Here is a 19,538-nt window from a genome sequence, read left to right as displayed (position 1 = left end):
CTGCAGTTTGATTGATCAAGATGCAAAGAGTGTTTTATATTAACTTGAACAGTTTTTAAATTCTTAACTATGTATAAATTGTATTTTAGATTTTCAGTGCATCTAGGAAACCTGATGTTGATGATCATATACACAAATTCAAGTGTTAACATTAATTTAGGAGTTTGAGTAATTCTGTTTATTATTTTACAGTGAATTTTTACTTTCAATACCTAACAAGTCAGTTTTTGCCATTGCTAATTTGTATGTGGTGACTACAACCGGGACTTGGTGAGGTCATGCCTCCTGGGAAAACAATAAACAATTATTTCAATTTAACTTCAGGAACAAGTTTGCTGCCTCCTCCTCCCCAAAGAAAACAATAGATATAATTGCCCTGATGGGTCTAAAAATACCTTTTCCTGAGTGATAATATATTTGATCATTTTATTTTTTATGTTTATTCTAAGTAATTATTTACAGAGCTGCTCTTTGGATTCTGATTATCCTCTGTAGTGAAGGTACCTGTCACCCCTGCATTCATTTCTCCAAATACGCATTAGGAAATCTTGATTGGAGGATTTTGTCAGCATCCTGAAAAACATATTTGAATACTCCCTTATTTTCCCCGACCTATAAAGTTGTGGTATAGTTTAAAGTGAAGGATGTCTAGAGTCTGGAGGACTTTAACAGTGTCTTTAATGTGAAGAAATTATTCACTCAATACTTCTTTTATATTAAAAAATTATATTTGATTCTAAGCTAAATAATATTCTTATCTTAAAATTTAGTGGCTCATTTGGTTAGGTGTCCAACTCTTGCTTTCAGCTCAGGTCATGATCTCGTGGTTTGTGGGTTTGAGCCCCATGTCTCTCTCTCTCTGTCCCTCCCCCACTCGCTCTGTCTCAAAAAAATAAATAAACCTAAAAAAAATAAAAATTTGAGACGTATTCAGTTGGGAAACTATTGAAGGGATTTAAATAGGGGAGTAACATCAGATTTGGATTTTTGTTTTTTTGAGAGAGCAAGAGAGTGAGTGCATGAGTAGGGGAGGGGGAGAGGGGCAGGAGGAGAGAGTGATAATCCCAAGCAGGCTCTACACTCAGCATGGAGCCCAATGAGGAGCTCCATCCCATGACCTTGGGATCATGACCTGAGCCAAAATCAAGAGCTGGACATTCAACCACTTAACCAACTGAGCCACCTAGGTGTCCCCATCATATATGCATTTTATAAAGAATAATTCATATTGGAAAATAGAGCATGGGTTGGAGAGATTAAGACTGGGAGTAGAGAAATCAGTGAAAAACTGATGTAGTAATCCATGGGAGGGACAATGATGGACTGGGAATAAATTAATGGCTGCAGGAACTAGGAGAAGTAGACAGGGTTGAGAGACATTTAGGAAGTGGTTTAGACGTGATTTTTAGTAGATAAAGGGAGATAAAGAGTTTGATTTTGTTAGATGTATTAGGTACACATTTCCCTTTCCTCACCTGTGATACCTGTGTCTGTGAGTAGAAAGAGCTTCAGCTGTGCTGGCAAACAAGCTCCAAAATCCCTCAGCTAGTCTGCATAAATTACAGTTCTTTCATGGCTGAATAAGAGTGTATATTTCCATTCCAGATCCAAAACTATCCAGGAAATTATAATGTACTCTCAAGATTTTACCTTTGCTGCATTCATTATGCGGCTTAACCATTTTTATGTTTTTATATTTAGTACCACAGATTGATTCTAATATTTATTTTTGAAATAATAATTGTTTTAATACGTAAAAGAAAATAGACAATGGAGATAAGTCCACTGTCTAGGTAACCCTGATTGACATGCATATATTCAGATAGTATAGATTCAAATGATAGGGTATTAAATGGCCTTATGGAACAAATACTAGCAGGCTGCTTCCCTGTACTTCTGTCCTCAGCACTGTGAAATACTGTCATCATCTCAGGTATCTTTTCAGAACAAAAATGTATACATATTCTATATTCTTTCTTTTGAATTTGCATAAAAGGAATCTTGTGAGACTCATTTTGTCCCTGCTTTTTACATTTAACTTACCTGGAGCTTTTAATGTAACAATACCAATCTAATCTATCCATTGATCACTTCTACTACCATATAATGTATATGGATGTATCTCAATTTTAAATTTTTTTTTTTTTTCAACGTTTTTTATTTATTTTTGGGACAGAGAGAGACTGAGCATGAACGGGGGAGGGGCAGAGAGAGAGGGAGACACAGAATCGGAAACAGGCTCCAGGCTCCGAGCCATCAGCCCAGAGCCTGACGCGGGGCTCGAACTCACAGACCGCGAGATCGTGACCTGGCTGAAGTCGGACGCTCAACCGACTGCGCCACCCAGGCGCCCCGGATGTATCTCAATTTTAAAACTAGGTCTTAATGATTAACTTTATTTCCAGTTTTTTAATCATTATAAACAAAACTACAGTGAACATTCTTGTACTGTTAACAGTACATTGTACAAATAATGTACTTCTCTAGGTTTGTGGAAATAAAGACCACCCAATGAGAACAGACTATTTACTCAGAGCTTGCTATTATAGTAAAGGAGCTTTTTGTTTGTCAGTGACCCAAAGGCAGGCAGGGGAGTGAAAAAGTGTTATGCTAAAGAAGGGGGAATGCCTCTTGTATGGCTGATTGGAAGTTGTTGGCCAGAAGCTGGAGGTGGGGGTCACTAGAAGTTGGGCATCTTATGTGCATGATTTGGATGGGTGCATATTTGGCACTTACTGGCTAGTACTGGGTCTCTCAGGTTAAAATTCCTGTTGGCAGAATTTTGAGGTCAAAGAATGTATGTGTATGTTTATAATTTCTAATATTAAGTAAATACGCCTTCCAGTACAGGGTGTTGTTAAACTTTAAAATGTTTGCCATCTTACAAGTAAAAGTTTATGTATACAAATTTCTGCATGTTTATTTGTTGTAAATTTCTAGCATTGTTTATTAGGATAATGATAAGTTTATGAAAAGGTTGCTGTATTTAGTTGTCTGCATGGTAGAAGTGGTTCATAATTAAGTACAGTGAAGAATAATTTTATATTCATGAGATTTTTGACTGATATAACCATTGTTGAAAAATCACAGTGAAACCTAAGTTTAATCTATAAAATTTAAATTTACTGAGCCTTAAGTAAAAATGTGAGTTTTAAAATGATTAATTTAAAAGTTTTCAGATTCTTAGGCTTTCTCAGATATGATAAACGTGATTTTTACTTGGTTTGTAAAGAAAAACTGGATAGTTTATAGGTGGTTTTATTTAATTTTTGAGTTTATTTCTTATTTTGAGAGGGAGAGAGAAAGCATATGAGCATGTGTGTATAAGGGGGGAGGGACAGAAAGGAGAGAGAGAGAATCCCAAGTAGGCTGCATGCTGTCAGCAGGGAGCCCCATTTGGGGCTCCATCTCATAAACCTTGAGATCATGACCTGAGCCAACCCTTAACCAGCTGAGCCACCCAGGCGCCCCTTATATGTGGTTTTAAAATGTGTATACTATTTCTGTGATTATCTTTATGAAACTGGTACCTAACTACATTTCTTTGAAAGATTTCAAGTTTGTCTTCTTTAGAAAGCTGATTGTGTGTTCATCTTCTATATATGAAATGTGTTATTTTATCTGGATATTCTTTTGATCCTTGTGTAATATTTTCCTACCCAGTTTTGTTTTCTTGATAAAAATTTAACGTCCAGTATATTTGGTTGGATATATTTTGTATTTCTTGTATTATTATTAGCTACTCAAAATGACACTGTAAAAAATTTTGTTTAGGTCTACATGAATTTGATGCACTGAAGGATCCTGAAGTGAATGAATTCCGAATAAAAATGCGCAAATTCAGTGAAGAAAAGATTCAGTCACTTGTGGGATTGTCTTGGATGGATTGGCTAAAACAGACGTATCCACCAGAACATGAACCATCCATCCTTGAAAACTTAGAAGATAAACTTTATGGAGGAAAGCTCATTGTGGCTGTTCATTTTGAAAATTGTCAGGTAGTGTTGTATTATTTTAAGAAATATTTTGTAATCTGTGATTTTACCTGAATGCAGCACCAATCTTAGAAGAGGTTCTTACTCACTTGGTAAATGCTGTTACAAAGAGCATTTTTAGATTTAAGATGGAAATTTTAGCATTAGGTGTGATACATGCTTTGCACGTATATGATTTTTGATGCAATGTTATATTAGTCTAGATTGGGTTTGGAAAATTGCAGTTTTTGAATGGTTTTTATACTTAAAAGGGATGTAAAAAAACTCAAGGAATTTTTAAGAGATGTTAAAGAAAGAAAAAGAATGAAAAGAATATTGACAAAGACTCATAGGTTGTCAGCAAAACCTGGGTCTTTACAGAAAAAGATTGCCAACCCCAGTCTAGACAGTGTTTTTTAGTTACTGGGTTTTCTCATGTGATTTTGCTCTTGTCTATAAAATGAAAGCTTTGATCAAGTGATCTCTTTTTTCCATATTCTTATATTTGCATTCTTTAAATATGTAATTAAGTGCTGATATGGAATTGGGCATTATAATGGAGTGTGTATATACAGTTAATCTGTATCTGAATAGTCACAGTTATTTTAGAAGCCAGATTATGGTACTACCTTTGTATATAGTATGGTCATTTTATCATCTAGGATCTGGCTTCGAATTAGGGTAGGAGTTCAAGAATATTTTGTGCTGTTCTTTCTTCAATTACTCTGATAACAACAATGATATAAACCATTTTAGTAAACATTCTATATTAAGCACTTCACCATACTAAGAGCTATGAAAGGTATTTTTGTTATAGTCTCCACTTTTAAATATTAATTTTTTATTTTTTTTAGAGAGAGTGCGAGTGGGAGAGAGGGACCGAGGGAGGAGAGAGAGAGAGAGAGAGAGAGAGAGAGAGAGAGAGAGAGAGAAAGCTTAAGCAGTCTTCACACTCAGCGTGGTGCCTAATGCAAGTCTCGATCCCACGACCCCAGATCATGACCTGAGCCAAAATCAAGATTCAGACACTCAACTGAATGAGCCACCCAGGCACCCCTTTATTCTCCACTTTCAAAAACAACTCTATAAAGTGTTATCATCCTCGTTTTATAGGGAAGAAACTGAAAGGGAGAGAAGTTTTTTGTATGTGTGCCAAGGCCTTATAGCTGGTCTGTGGTATAGCCAGGATTTTCTCCAGATGTTTCTGGTTTTATTCAGTTCTGCCTCCTTCCCAACAATATGTATCTAAATATTTGTAGGAACAAATGCAAAAGCAGGAGCCTGCCTTCTGGCCTTTTACAAAGGAAGTTTATATAGGTTAAAAAAAAAAAAATAACAACAACAAAAACATTTGATGCTGTATCCTGAGATATGTTCAGACAGAAGTTCAATTAAAACAAGATTTGGATATTGTAAAATCTCAAGATCAAATTTAAAATACTGTTTAGGGAATTCTACCCTCTTGAAAGAGCTGGAATGGGGAATTTTACTTACTGCTGATAGGTGACTAGAATTCAACTTGAAAACACTGGCTCAGGGCAATTTGCCCATCTAGGTCAGTCTGCATTTCATTACTTATGGGTCAGATCTCTACTGGCTGTACATATCTTAATGTAATCATCATTGTAAAAAAGTATGTGTGAAAATAAATGTTTTGAAATTAAAAGAGAAATGGAGATACTGTAAAATCTTAGTGGATTCCAAGCATAGAATACTTTTTCAATTTTATTTATATATATAAATATATATATTTATTATATATATTTATATATATATTTATTTATACATATAAATATATATATAAATATAAATATATATAAATATATAAATATATATTTATATATATTTATATATATAAATAAATATATTTATTTATGTGTATATATATGTGTATATATATACATATACATACATATATGGAGAGGTTTTTTTAAGTTTTTAATAATTCATTGCTCATCAGGACAAGTGCACTCTTTAATCCCCATCACCCGTTTCACCCATCCCCCCACCTACCTCCTTTCTGGTAACCATCAGTTTGTTTTCTACAGGTAAGAGACCCTTTCTTGGTTTCTCTCTCTTTCTCTCTTTTTATGCCTCCTTGCTTGTTTGTTTTGTTTCTTAAATTCCACATATGAGTGAAACCATGTGGTGTTTGTATTTCTCTGACTGACTTACTTTGCTTATCATTATACTCCCTAGCTCCAACTGTGTTGTTGCAAATGGCAAGATTTCATTCTTATGAAATCTTCATTTCATTCTTTATTTCATTCTTCATTTTTATGGCTAAATAATATTCTGTTGTGCATATCCCATCTTCTTTATCCATTCACCTATCAGTAGACACTTGGGCTATTTCCATAATTTGACTATTGTAAATAATGCTGTTATAAACATGGGGGTGCATATATCTCTTTGAATTAGTGTTTTCAATTTTTTTGGTAAATACCCAGTAGTGTGATTACTGTGTGTAGAGTAGTTTTACTTTTAACTTTTTTTTTTTTAATTAAAAAATTGAAAGCATTTTTTTCTATCTTTAAATTTTTGAGGAACCCTCATACTGTTTTCCGCAGCTGCTGGACTGGTATAATTTCTCACCAACAGTGCAAGAGAGTTCCTTTTCTCCACATCCTTGCCAAAGACTTGTTTCTTGTGTTTTTGATTTTAGCCATTTGACAGGTGTGAGGTGGTATCTCATTGTGGTTTTGATTTGAATTTCCCTGATGATGAGTGATATTAAGCATTGTTTTGTGTGTCTGTTGGCCACCTGTATGTCTTCTTTAGAAAAATGTCTATTCATGTCTTCTGCCAATTTTTTTTCATTGGATTATTGGTTTTTTAGGTGTTAACTTGTGGAAATTCTTTTTTTTTTTTTTTTTTTTTTAGAGTTTATTTTGAGAGAGGGAAAGAGCATGAGCAGGGGAGGGGCAGAGAGAGAGAGAGAGAGAATATGAATCTCAAGCAGGCTCCGTTCTTTCAGCCTAGAGCCCAATGTGGGGCTCCATCTCATGAACTGTGAGATGATGACCTTAGCCGAAAGCAAGAGTCAAGATGCTCAACTGACTGACTCACCCAATTTGTATAAATTCTTTATATATTTTGGATACTAACCCTTTATTGGATATGTCATTTGGAATATCTTCTCCCATTCTTTATATTGCCTTTTAGTTTCATTGATTGCCTCCTACACTGTGCAGAAGCTTTTTATTTTGGTATAATCCCAATAGTTTAGTTTTGCTTTTGTTTCCTTTGTCTCAGGGGACCAAAAAGTTGCTATAGCTGATGTCTGAGTAATTAATGCCTGTGCTCTCTTCTAGGATTTTTATGGTTTCCTTTCTGACATTTAGGTCTTTAATACATTTAGAATTTATTTTTGTGTATGGTATAAGAAAGTGGTCCAGTGTCATTCTTTTGAAAGAAGCTGTCCAGTTTTCCCAACATCATTTGTTAAAGAGACTGTCATTTTCTCTTTGTATATTATTTTCTGCTTTGTTGAAGATTAATTGACTATGTAATTGTGGGTTTATTTCTGTTTTTTTTTTTTTTTATTTTGTTCTGTTGATCTGTGTGTGTGTGTTTTTGTGCCAGTACCATCCTGCTTTTTTTTTTTTTTAATTTTTTTTTAAACGTTTATTTATTTTTGAGACAGAGAGAGACAGAGCATGAATGGGGGAGGGCCAGAGAGAGGGAGACACAGAATCCGAAACAGGCTCCAGGCTCTGAGCTGTCAGCACAGAGTCTGACGCGGGGCTCGAACTCACGGACCACGAGATCATGACCTGAGCCGAAGTCGGCCGCTTAACCGACTGAGCCACCCAGGTGCCCCAGTACCATCCTGTTTTAATTACTACAACTTAGTAATATATATTGCAGTCCAGATTTGAGATGCCTTCAGCTTTGCTGTTCTATGTCACATTTGCTTTGGCTATTTGGAGTGTTTTGTGGTTCCATACTAATTTTATGATTGTCTGTTTTAGTTGTGTGAAAAATGCCGTTGGTATTTTGATAGGGATTGCATTAAATCTGTAGATTGCTTTGGATAGTAGAGACATGTTAACAGTATTTGTTCTTCCAGTCCATGATCATGGAATGTCTTTTCATTTCAATGTATCATCCTCAATTTCTTTCATCAGTGTCTTATAGTTTTCAGAGTATAGGTCTTTCACCTCTTTGGTTAGGTTTATTTCTACATATCCTATTATTTTTGGTGCAATTTTACTTTTTTTTTTTTTTTTTTTTTTAGTGTTTATTTGTTCTTGAGAGAGAGAGAGAACATGAGCAGGGGAGGGGCAGAGTGAGAGAGGGATGCAGAATCTGAAGCAGGCTCCAGGCTCTGAGCTGTCAGCACAGAGCCTGATGCGGGGCTCGAACCCACAAGCTGTGAGATCATGACCTGAGCTGAAGTCAGATGTTTTAACTGACCGAGCCACCCAGGCACCCCTTTTTGGTGCAATTTTAAATGGGATTGTTGTCTTAATTTCTTTGCTGCTGCTTTATTATTAGTGTATAGAAATGTGTATAGAAACAGATTTCTGTATATTGATTTTGTATCCTGTAACATTACTGAGTTCATTTATCAGTTCTAGTAGTTTTTTGGTCGAGTCTGTAGGGTTTCTATATATAGTATGTCATCTGCGAATAGTGAAAATATTACTTATTCTTTACCACTTTGGATGCCTTTTATTTCTTTTTTGTTGTCTGATTGCTGTGGCTAGGACTTCTAGTACTACAGTGAATAAACGTGATGAGAGTGGACATCCTTTTCACGTTCCTGGTCTTAAGGGAAAAGCTCTCAGTTTTTCACCTTTAAGTATGATCTTAACTGTGGGTTTTCCGTATATGACCTTTATTGTGTTGAAGTATGTTCTATCTACTCCTAATTTGTTGAGGGTTTTAATAATGAATGGAGGTTGTACTTTGTCAAATGTTCTTTAAGCATCTGTTGAATTGATCATGTGGTTCTTATCCTTTCTTTTATTGAAATGTTGTATCATATTGATCAATTTGTGAATATGGAACTGCCCTTGCATCCCTGGAATAAATTCCACTTGGTTATGTGAATCATTTAAAAAAAATTTTTTTTTAATTTATTTATTTCAAGAGAGAGAGAGCTAGTGAACGAGCACTAGCAGGGTGGGGGCGGAGAGGAGAGACAGAATCCCAAGCAGGCTCTGCATCATTACTGCATAGCTCAGTGTGGGGCTTGTGCTCACAAACAGTGAGATCATGACCTTAGCCAAGATCAGGAGTCAGATGCTTAATCGACTACGCCATGGGGCACCCCATCGTCATTACTGCTAATGACCAACATTAGGAAGTAGCATGTGGGAATATTAAACTAAGCATGAGATGAAGTGTAACAAAGCATACATATAGGTTAAAAAATGATTTCATAGGATTGTTAGGGAGAACTACAGACAGCAGTTTCTTTGAAAAACATGAAATTTTAGATCACCACATAGTCACTATCAGCCAGCATAGAACAGGGCTCTTAATAAGCAAGATAAATATAATCATGGAATTATCATGTTTCAGATTTAAAGAACATTAGTCCCAACAGCCAAACCACAAAGGCATTATTTTTAATTCCAGGAGTCATAATTTATTAAAGATACCAATAAACCTGAGCATCGTTTTCAAACCTGTGTTGTTTTCTTTTTTAACCTCACTCAGCATAAGTTAAATGAAATTATTCTCTCAATTAAGGGATGGGGGCAGATGGCATTTGAAATTGTCTCCTGTGTGTTAGGGAACAGGGCAGGTTGTACAGAGGGTAGAAGGAGGTGGTGACTATACTTTCTGGGAATTTTTGAGAATATATCAGAAGCATGGGCAAAAATGTGAGAACAGTGAAGCATACAGTAAAACTATGAAGAAGTATTTCTTCACCCATCTAGACATTATCTGAATTAGCCCAGTTGTCATGATATATATGTCATCACTAATTAATTGTATCCCTTCCTGCGAAGCAGAAATATCTATCCCACTCATATGCCCAGTGTCTTTGTTGCATAGTCTCTCATATATAGTTGTTTGTAATCATTGAGCAATACAATGCAAGCCAGTTCCTCAGGAAAATTACAAGTCTTTTAAAGGTGCAATATTTTGTGAAGTATTTCAAAGAGATGTTGGAAAACTGCTTGAAATACAAGAAAAACCAGTTGACTTCTGACCAGTCAGTCTAATTAACATTTATGTGAAAAATATGAACAAGGGTGGTGAGACACTGGTAGTAATTTAGAAGACATGAATTTTATCATCAAGAGATTAAGATTGGTCTTTGAAGGAAAGTTTTGAGCTGTTGGTACTATATATAATGGGAGGGTTACTGGTGCTAATCCCTTTGCATTCAAAAAACCAGGTATGGGGGTGCATGGGTGGCTCCATTGGTAAATGTCCAACTCTTGATTTCAGCTCAGGCTGTGGCCTCATGATTCGTGAGATCAAACCCTGCATTGAGGCTCTGTGCTGACAGTGTGGAGCCTGCTTGGGATTCTCTCTCTTCCTCTCTCTTTGTCCATACCTTGGCTTGTGTGTGCGTGCTTTCTCCCCTGCCTTCTCAAAAAAAAAGAAAATCCATGTATAACTTTTGACCCACGTAAAACTTAGCTACTAATAGATTCCTGTTGACTGAAAGTCATATTTGGTTTACACATATCTAATATATGTATTATATACTATATTTTTACAATAAAGTAAGCTAGAGAGAAGAAAATGTTATTAAGACATAAGGAAGAAAAAACACATTATAGTATTGTACTGGATTTGTATTTAAAAAAACATAATTAGGTGGACCCACACAATTCAAACCCATGTTGTTCAAGTGTCAACTGTATATCCATTGTCTCAGTTGTATCTTTCATAACTGATTATGAAAGATTCATATTTCTGTTGTTTGTTTTTTGTCTATTTTTTGAAGTTTATTTATTTATTTTGAGAGAGAGAGAGAAGAAAGGGCAGAGAGAGAGAATCCCAAGCAGGCTTTGAGCACTGTCAGCACAGAGCCCAATGTGGGGCTTGAACTTAACAAATCATGAGATCATGACCTGAGCCAAAATCAAGAGTTGGTCACTTAACTGACTGAACCACCCAGGCACCCCTGTTTGTTTGTTTGTTTGTTTGTTTGTTTGTTTGTTTTAATCTATTTTTAAATTATGTAGTGTGTGTCTTACTGATTTGTACAAGTTCTTGGTATTTGGGGGGGTAGTGAATTTTTGTCATTCATAGGTGTTGGGTGTGTATTTTCCCGAAGTGTGGCTTATCTTTGTTATTCTTTTTGTTTTGTTAGTTTTGTTTTGCTTGGTTTTTATCCTCAAGTTCCAGTCAGTGTTCACGTTTCCTCAATTGTCATGTCACACACACACACACACACACACACACACACACACACACACACACACAGCATATCAACTTCATTATTGCTGTTATATGAAATAATGTTGATTTACGTATTTCTATTGGATGTATGCCTAGAAACAGAACTGGTAAGTCATAGGTGTATGTGTGTAATCAGTTTTTAATAGATACTGCAAAATAATTTTCCATATTTATATTCCTACCAGTAATATTTTGAGAGTTTAGTGTCTCCACATCTTTGCTAATACTTGATATTGTCACATTTAAAAACTTTTAAAATTTGTCATGTTCTTTTTCATTGAGTTTCAAATTTCACTTAATTGTGTTTTATTTCTTGGAGTTCTGTTTGATTCTTCTTCAGATATATTTGCTCTTTATTCATTTTCAAACCGTCTTTAATTCTTGAAACATACCAACCATATTTATTTTATTTTCTAAGTATTACTTCCAGTATCTGCAGTTTTTCAAGCCCAGTTCTGATTTCTGGTCTTTTCTGTAGCTTCTTGCTATCTGATAATGAGAGTGTTCTCCAGTTTTGTGTTTCTCAGTGTATGAAATAGAGGGTAAATGGGAATCCTAGAATAATTTTATGATGTATTAAGCTGCTGAGGCATTATCCAGATGTGTGCTATATAATACAGTAATCAGTAGCCACATGTGTATATTTAATTTTAAATTTAAGTTAATCAAGTAAAATTAAAATTCATTTCTTTTCATAGCCATATATCAAGTTCTCAAGAGCCACTGTGGCTAGTGACTTTTATTGGATAGCACAGAATAGAATATATCTATTACTAAAGAGTTTTTTTGGGTAGCATTGCTTTAGACAGTTCTGACCATTTGTAGTATGTTAAAAAACAGTATCATATCTCTTTGTGACTCTCTTTTTAAAGTTAAAAAAATTTTTTTTTTTTATTTTTGAGAGAGAGGGTGGGTGAGGGGCAGAGAGAGAGAGAGAGAGACCCAGAATCCAAAGCAGGCTCCAGGCTCTGAGCTGTCAGCACAGAGCCCGATGTGACTCTTTTTTTAAAGATAGATTGCTTTTAAGCTAGATGAAGGTTAGTTTTAAGGTAGATAGTGCAAGGGGATTAAATAAGAAGTTATATTTCTCTTTAGGATAAACATGAAGCATTGCTGAAGTAGAAGAGTATTACTGGAAATGGGGAGGTGAACAGTTGGCAACCCATTAGATTGTAAGATCATTGGTATCTTAGTGGGAAGTCAGGTGAGGGAGGAAAGTGGAATCATGAGTCCTCATATGACTCTGTGGATCCTAGCTCATGTGCTTTGATGCCTATAGTAACAACTCATATAGAAAATTCAAGAGAAAAGGGGTAAAAATACTAGAGAAAATAGATTGGAATATCCAGTAAGTTCATATTTAAAAAGTTGGAATTTTAGGTACCTTGTGGAAAAGGGAGATGACTTAACTTGTTAGAAATATTGTAGAATCCGTCTCTGGTCAGTACAGGGGATTCTCTAACAATCACATTTGTCCAGAGTAGCAGTTAGCTGCCTTTGGAGATGGTGAATTTTCTTATATCCTTTGGTATGTGATCATGTGGTGTGAAATTATTTTGCTAGCTTTTGAGAATTTCCAGGTGTTATTAGATAATCTTTACTGTCTGTACCTTTGGGATTTATGATGAGCAGTTTTGATAATATCCAGTCCCTACTGTATCTTCATTTTTCATTAATTAAAATTTCTTTTGTTTCTTTTTATATGTTATAAAATTGGACAGAACTGTTCATTTAAGTTTAATTATTGTAAAGTATACATCTCTTGTTACCAGTGACAACATAAAATTCTCAGTTTAACTAAATTTGAACAACTGCAGGTTTTTGGTGTCATTTTTAAAGAAAGATATTTGGGAAATGCGTTTGATAAACTTTCTAATGATAAACTTTAGTTAAATATTAGTGTGACCTGTGGGATCTGTGGTACTTTGTGTAGTGTAAGATGACTTGCAGACCATCAACTCTTAACAAATTTGATGGGACACGTTTTAAAAATTATTTATTTATTTATTTATTTATTTTATTTTTTTTAATTTTTAAGTAATCTCTGCATCCAACGTAAGGCTTGAACTCAGAACCCCAAAATCAAGAGTCGCATGCTGTGCTGACTGAGCCAGCCAGGTGCCCCTGGACACATTATATTTAGAAAACAGGAGGGGCGCCTGGTTGGCCCAGTTGGTTAAGCATCTGACTTCGGCTCAGGTCATGATCTTGAAGTTTGGAAGTTTGACCCCTACTTTGGGCTCTGTGCTGACTGCTCAGAGTCTGGAGCCTGCTTCAGATTCTGTGTCTCCCTCTCTGCCCCTCCCCTGCTCATATTCTCTCTCTCTCTCTCTCTCTCTCTCTCTCTCAAATAAATAAACATTAAAAAAATCCTTATAGAAAACATGAGGGGTGCCTTGATGGCTCAGTTGGTTAAGGCCAACTTTGGCTGAGGTCATGGTCTCGTGGTTTGTGGGTTCAAACCCTGCGTTGGGCTTTGTGCTGAGTGCTCAGAGCCCGGAGCCTGCTTCAGATTCTGTGTGTGTCTCTGCCTCTCTCCCGCTCGCACTGTCTCTCTGTCTCTCTCTGTCTCTGTCTCTCTCTCAAAAATAAACAAACATTAAAAAAATTTAAAAGAGGGGCGCCTGGGTGGCTCAGTCGGTTAAGCGTCCGACTTCGGCTCAGGTCATGATCTCGCGGTCTGTGAGTTCGAGCCCCGCGTCGGGCTCTGTGCTGACTGCTCAGAGCCTGGAGCCTGTTTCAGATTCTGTGTCTCCCTCTCTCTCTGACCCTCCCCCATTCATGCTTTGTCTCTCTCTGTCTGAAAAATAAATAAACGTTAAAAAAATTAAAAAAAAAAAAATTAAAAGAGAAAATAGGAAGATGTACTGGAATGTTAAATGTGAAGGATATACTTATGTAACATTAGATATATACACATATGTGGATATTATGTATGGCTATATCCAATGTAGTAGTAAGTACAAATGTGAAGAGTGATTTTTTTCAGCACAAGTATAAAATTGTTCCTTTTTTCTACTCCCCTTTTTAGGATGTGTTTAGCTTTCAAATATCTCCTAATATGAATCCTATCAAAATAAATGAACTGGCAATCCAAAAACGTTTGACTATTCATGGGAAAGAAGATGAAGTTAGCCCGTATGACTATGTGTTACAAGTCAGTGGGCGAGTAGAATATGTGTTTGGTGATCACCCACTAATTCAGTTCCAGGTATGTGTATTCACCGTCAGTTTACCAGAGATATGTGTGTGTGTGTGTGTGTGTGTGTGCATTTAATAATTTAAATTTCTGATAAAAATGTGTTGTCACATTTAGAGTATTTAGAACCTATAGAAAATTATACAGAATTAAATAATAGATATTCATAATCCTACCTACCTCTGAGATAACCATTGTTAACATTTTGGCATGTTTTTGTCATTTTACTTAAGGTTATAAATATTTTTGGTATAATGATTGTATGTTTAATGTTTGTTTCTAAATGTTTGCTTTCTACTTTTTTGGTTGTTTCAGTGTTATATCATAGTTTCCTGTAGCATTATGAATTCTTAATAAAATTTGCTATAGCTGCCTACTTTTTTATCATGTAAACATAATGATTTGTTATTTTTTTAAAAGAAAGGCTTAAAACATTTTTTTAATGTTTATTTTTGAGAGAGAGAGAGAGAGACAAAGTGTGAGTGGGGGAGGGGTAGAGAGAGTGGGAGACCGAGAATCTGAAGCAGGCTCCCAGCTCTGAGCTCTCAGCAGAGAGCCTGATGTGGGGCTAGAACTCACGAACTGTGAGATCATAACTTGAGCTAAAGTCGGAATTTTAGCTGACTGAGCCACCCAGAAACCCCAACATGATGATTTAGATAGAAAATATTCTGCGGGAAGTAAAAAACAAGATATTTTGATTAAATGGTCACTACATAAATTGTATAAAAACTTATAAATTTTCATTGTGAATAGAAAAATTTTCAGTTTCTTTTATAGGTTATATATATATTTATATATATAATTACTATATGTATAATATGTAAAATTGCCCTCCCCTCCCTTATTTGTTTCTTCCACATATGGTAGGAATTTTGTAAGGGTTAGGTCTGGACATCCTCAAAAGACTTCCTCTGTGTTTGACATTCCTATTTCCATGCAATCATGAATTGACTTATAGTGCCTCAGATTGTTTGTCGAATAAAATGAAGTTTAAATAAGATAAAAGCAGTGCAGTACTCCTCCCCAACCACTGTCCTTTTAAAGGATAGAATCATGGCTTTGACTTCAAGGAACTTGAAGATATTTTTGTTGCAATTGAATTTGGAGACTAAAAAATGGTCATTACATAAAGAATAATGCTAAATGCCAAGTTAGGGGTAAATAGTAACAGGATTTTATAAAGATATGTGTTTATTCTTATTTGTGATTTTTATTGTTTTGTTTTAAGCAAGAGGGATAGAGACATGCTAAACATTAAGTGATGTCTGTTTGAGAATAAGGAGCTGTGATATATTAGCGGCTAATAGAGGATTTTATACCTTTCTTTTCAGATTTTTAGCATGGCCCTCAATTCTTGTGGTTTAGTAGGTAGAAGGTCTAGAAGCAGTTATAACTTCTCTGCTTTGAGAGCTATGGCATTCTAACAGTCAACACTTGAACTCTAGCCTATGAGACGAAGAAGGAAGATGAAAAGTATTTGGTGGTAGCATAGGAGTGTTAACTTCTTTATGTTTTGCCATCCTTTAAGTAGCCTTCTGCTTCTTTAACACTTTTTTTAAAACTTTAATTAGTGGAGGGTATATTGTTCTATTCAAACTAGGATTTGTTATAAAGAGAAACAAAGGCTTGTATACATTTTTGTACAGGGTCATAGTGAAAGAGAAAATATACCATGTACTCAAAGGAATGTGAAGGAGTGGAATGATACATATTTCATAGTGAAAAATTTTTTATTGAATATATTTAGCACAATACCATCTAACTGCCAATTACGTACAATTCTGGAATTTTTTTAATTTCAAAAAATTGTATTTCTTGGTTCTGAATTGAATACAATATGTTGAATCACACTTTGTCTGTATATGAAATTTATTCTTCTGAGGAATACATTAGGTTTCTTTCTCTTCAGCTTGTTAGGAATCTTGGTAATGTGAATAACCACTCCTTTTCTTTCTTTTTTTTTTCTTTTCTTTTATTAAAACAAAAAAATTTTTAAATGTTTATTTTTGAGAGAGACAAAGCGTGAGCCGGGGAGGGGCAGAGAGAAGGGAAACACAGAAATCCAAAGCAGGCTCCAGGCTGCCAGCTGCCAGCACAGAGCCTGGTGCAGAACTTGAACCCACGAACCGTGAGATCATGACTTGAGCCGAAGTCGGACGCTTAACTGACTGAGCCACCTAGGCGCCCCTCCTTTTCTTATATGCCTTTGGAGAGTCATCCTGGTCTCATTGAAATAAAACAAAGCATCAAGCTCAGATGACCAGTATGTTTTTAAAAGGAAGATAGTAATGGTTGTCTGGAGCCCTGTGCTGTAAAGGTACCAGGTTTCCCTCAGGGATCCATCAGAAAGTCTAAGTTGACTACCTCAGGATGTGAAGAAATGGCCACATGTGTACTACATGTTCACTTGTCCTGACTGATTGGTCAAAGCTTGCACTGTGATATCACAGTCTCTCCCGATCAAGTTCCACCCCTAGAAAGGTGAGCCAATAGGTCAAACTGTCCTGTATTAAGCACAAAGAAAAGGCAAAACATCTACACTGAGGTGCATGTTTCTTCGGGGTTTAGCAAACAAACAAACAAACAAACAAACAAAAAGATAGATTTAAAGATACCAGGTATAAAGATGCCAGGAATGTAACTCAGCTCTTCTGATTTTCCTTTCATGTATTAAAAAGAGGAAAATATCTTTTATAGGGTTGTTAGGAAAATTAGCTATAAATAATCTTATGTTCTTAGGTGTTCAATTAATGGTGGCTATTTTATGTTGTGATTTTAATTTCTCATATTCTTGATGTTGAGTTAAGATATATTTTTACAGTACATTTGATATAGTGGTGTTCATCTTAATTTTATTCTTCTATCAATTTACGTTTTTGTTTGTTTTTGTTAAGTAGGCTCCACACTGGGTGATGGGTGGGTGTGGCAGGGCTTGAACTCACAACCCTGAAATCAAGGCCTGAGCAGAGATCAAGATTTGGACTGTTAACCGACTGAGCCACCCAGGTACCCCTTGATTTAAGTATTTGCTTGAAAATCCTTACCTTATTCTTTCCTTGCCACTGTAGTATATCCGGAACTGTGTAATGAATAGAACATTGCCTCATTTTATGCTTGTGGAATGTTGCAAGATCAAGAAGATGTATGAACAGGAAATGATTGCCATAGAAGCTGCCATAAATAGAAATTCATCAAACTTTCCTCTTCCTTTACCACCAAAGAAAATGCGAATTATTTCTGTAAGTTTCATGTGTGAACTTTTGGTAACCCCCAAAAGCATGTGATTTTGTTTTAGGTTATGTGCTTCAGCCTCACACATATTTTCTCTATTGATTTTTCCTTCTGTGAAAACCAATGCAGATTTGACAAAGATCAATTACCATTTATTGGTAATTTTCTTTCTTTCTTTCTTTCTTTCTTTCTTTCTTTCTTTCCTTCTTTCTTTCTTCTTTTTCTTTTTCTTTCTTTTTCTTTCTTTCTTTCTTTCTTTCTTTCTTTTCTTTCTTTTCTTTCTTTTCTTTCTTTTCTTTCTTTTCTTTCTTTTCTTTCTTTTCTTTCTTTTCTTTCTTTTCTTTCTTTTCTTTCTTTTCTTTCTTTTCTTTCTTTTCTTTCTTTTCTTTCTTTTCTTTCTTTTCTTTCTTTTCTTTCTTTTCTTTCTTTTCTTTCTTTTCTTTCTTTTCTTTCTTTTCTTTCTTTCTTTCTTTCTTTCTTTCTTTCTTTCTTTCTTTCTTTCTTTCTTTCTTTCTTTGTAATTATCTTCCTAACTACTATCCTTTTTCCTCAGCGCAAGCTGCATATAAATATAAATATGTTATTTCTGGTTTTGGTGTTCTTTTGGTGCCACAGAAAAATGTCACCAAATTAAAAATTTCTTGAGATTACAGCTAAACATAGACTTCAGGGAGCAATTTGAGACTTTCTAGTAGAAAAGTTAGACGTGCAGAAATAGTTGGTTTACTGGTATAGTTCATTTCTATCAGCTTAGCTATGAGAGTGTTTTTGGTATAACTTGCCACCTTCTTACTGAATACTTTTAGAATTTAAATATATCAAAAATACCATCTTTTCCAGAATGTAATATATTTATATAAAACAAATCTTAAATTTCTGTTTATCAATTGGAACAGTTAACATTTTTCAATAGTTATTCAGTTTTAACAGATTGTATATTTAATCTCTCTTGTTGAGGATTAAGATATTAACTGTATATTTAAATGGTCAATTTAAAAAAAATTTTTTGTTTAACGTTTATTTATTTTTGAGAGAGAGAGAGCGTGAAGAGGAGAGGGAGACACAGAATCTGAAGCAGGCTCCAGGCTCTGAGATGTCACCACAGAGCCCGACGCGGGGCTTGAACTCACAAATGGCGAGATCATGACCGGAGCCATAGTCGGTCACCCAGCTGACTGAGCCATCCGGGTGCCCCAAATGATCAATTCTTAAATTGTTTTTAATGTTGATTTTTGAGAGAGGGAGAGAGACTGAGAGTGGGGGAGGGGCAGAGAGAGAGGGATACAGAGGATCCGAAGTGGGCTCTCTCCTGACAACAGAGCCCGATGTGGGGCTAAGACCCACGAACTGTGAGCCGAAGTTGGACAGGCACCCCTAAATGGTCAATTCTTAATTCATCCAGAGCTTTAATATTATTTGTTTATGGTGCTTAATATAGTCACTTTCTTAACAGTATTGAAATGCTGCCAGTGTTTTGCCTAAGAACAAAGTGCTAACGGTTGTGGTGCTTATTTTAGTACATGTGACTTTCAGTTGTTAGTTCAGAGGTCTATTTTTGTTATTTTGTCAATGGACATGAGAACAGGTAAGATGATTTCATTGCTAGCATAGAATATTTATTTCCTTAATTAAAATACTCTATTTCATTCTTTTGCAGCATGTTTGGGAAAATAACAACCCTTTCCAAATTGTCTTGGTTAAGGGAAATAAACTTAACACAGAAGAAAGTGTAAAAGTGAGTACTTGTTAAGATTTGA

General features: G+C 35.3%; 1 protein-coding gene across 6 annotated transcripts in view; it reads left to right on the top strand.

The window, feature by feature from the left end:
- PIK3CB (phosphatidylinositol-4,5-bisphosphate 3-kinase catalytic subunit beta) overlaps window positions 1-19,538 on the top strand; it is a 186,012-nt gene that overhangs the window by 83,614 nt on the left and 82,860 nt on the right. For all 6 annotated transcript variants that reach the window (XM_058730016.1, XM_058730015.1, XM_058730011.1 and 3 more), the window contains exons 5-8: window positions 3,775-3,998; window positions 14,380-14,559; window positions 17,619-17,789; window positions 19,439-19,516. In XM_058730016.1, the coding sequence (XP_058585999.1) occupies window positions 3,775-3,998; window positions 14,380-14,559; window positions 17,619-17,789; window positions 19,439-19,516 (653 nt within the window). The remainder of the gene's footprint in view (window positions 1-3,774; window positions 3,999-14,379; window positions 14,560-17,618; window positions 17,790-19,438; window positions 19,517-19,538) is intronic.

The sequence above is a fragment of the Neofelis nebulosa genome, chromosome 5, assembly GCF_028018385.1.
Source record: "Neofelis nebulosa isolate mNeoNeb1 chromosome 5, mNeoNeb1.pri, whole genome shotgun sequence".
NCBI lineage: Eukaryota > Metazoa > Chordata > Mammalia > Carnivora > Felidae > Neofelis > Neofelis nebulosa.
Note: the sequence above shows the minus strand (reverse complement) of the source record. Positions and strands in the feature narration are given on the sequence as shown.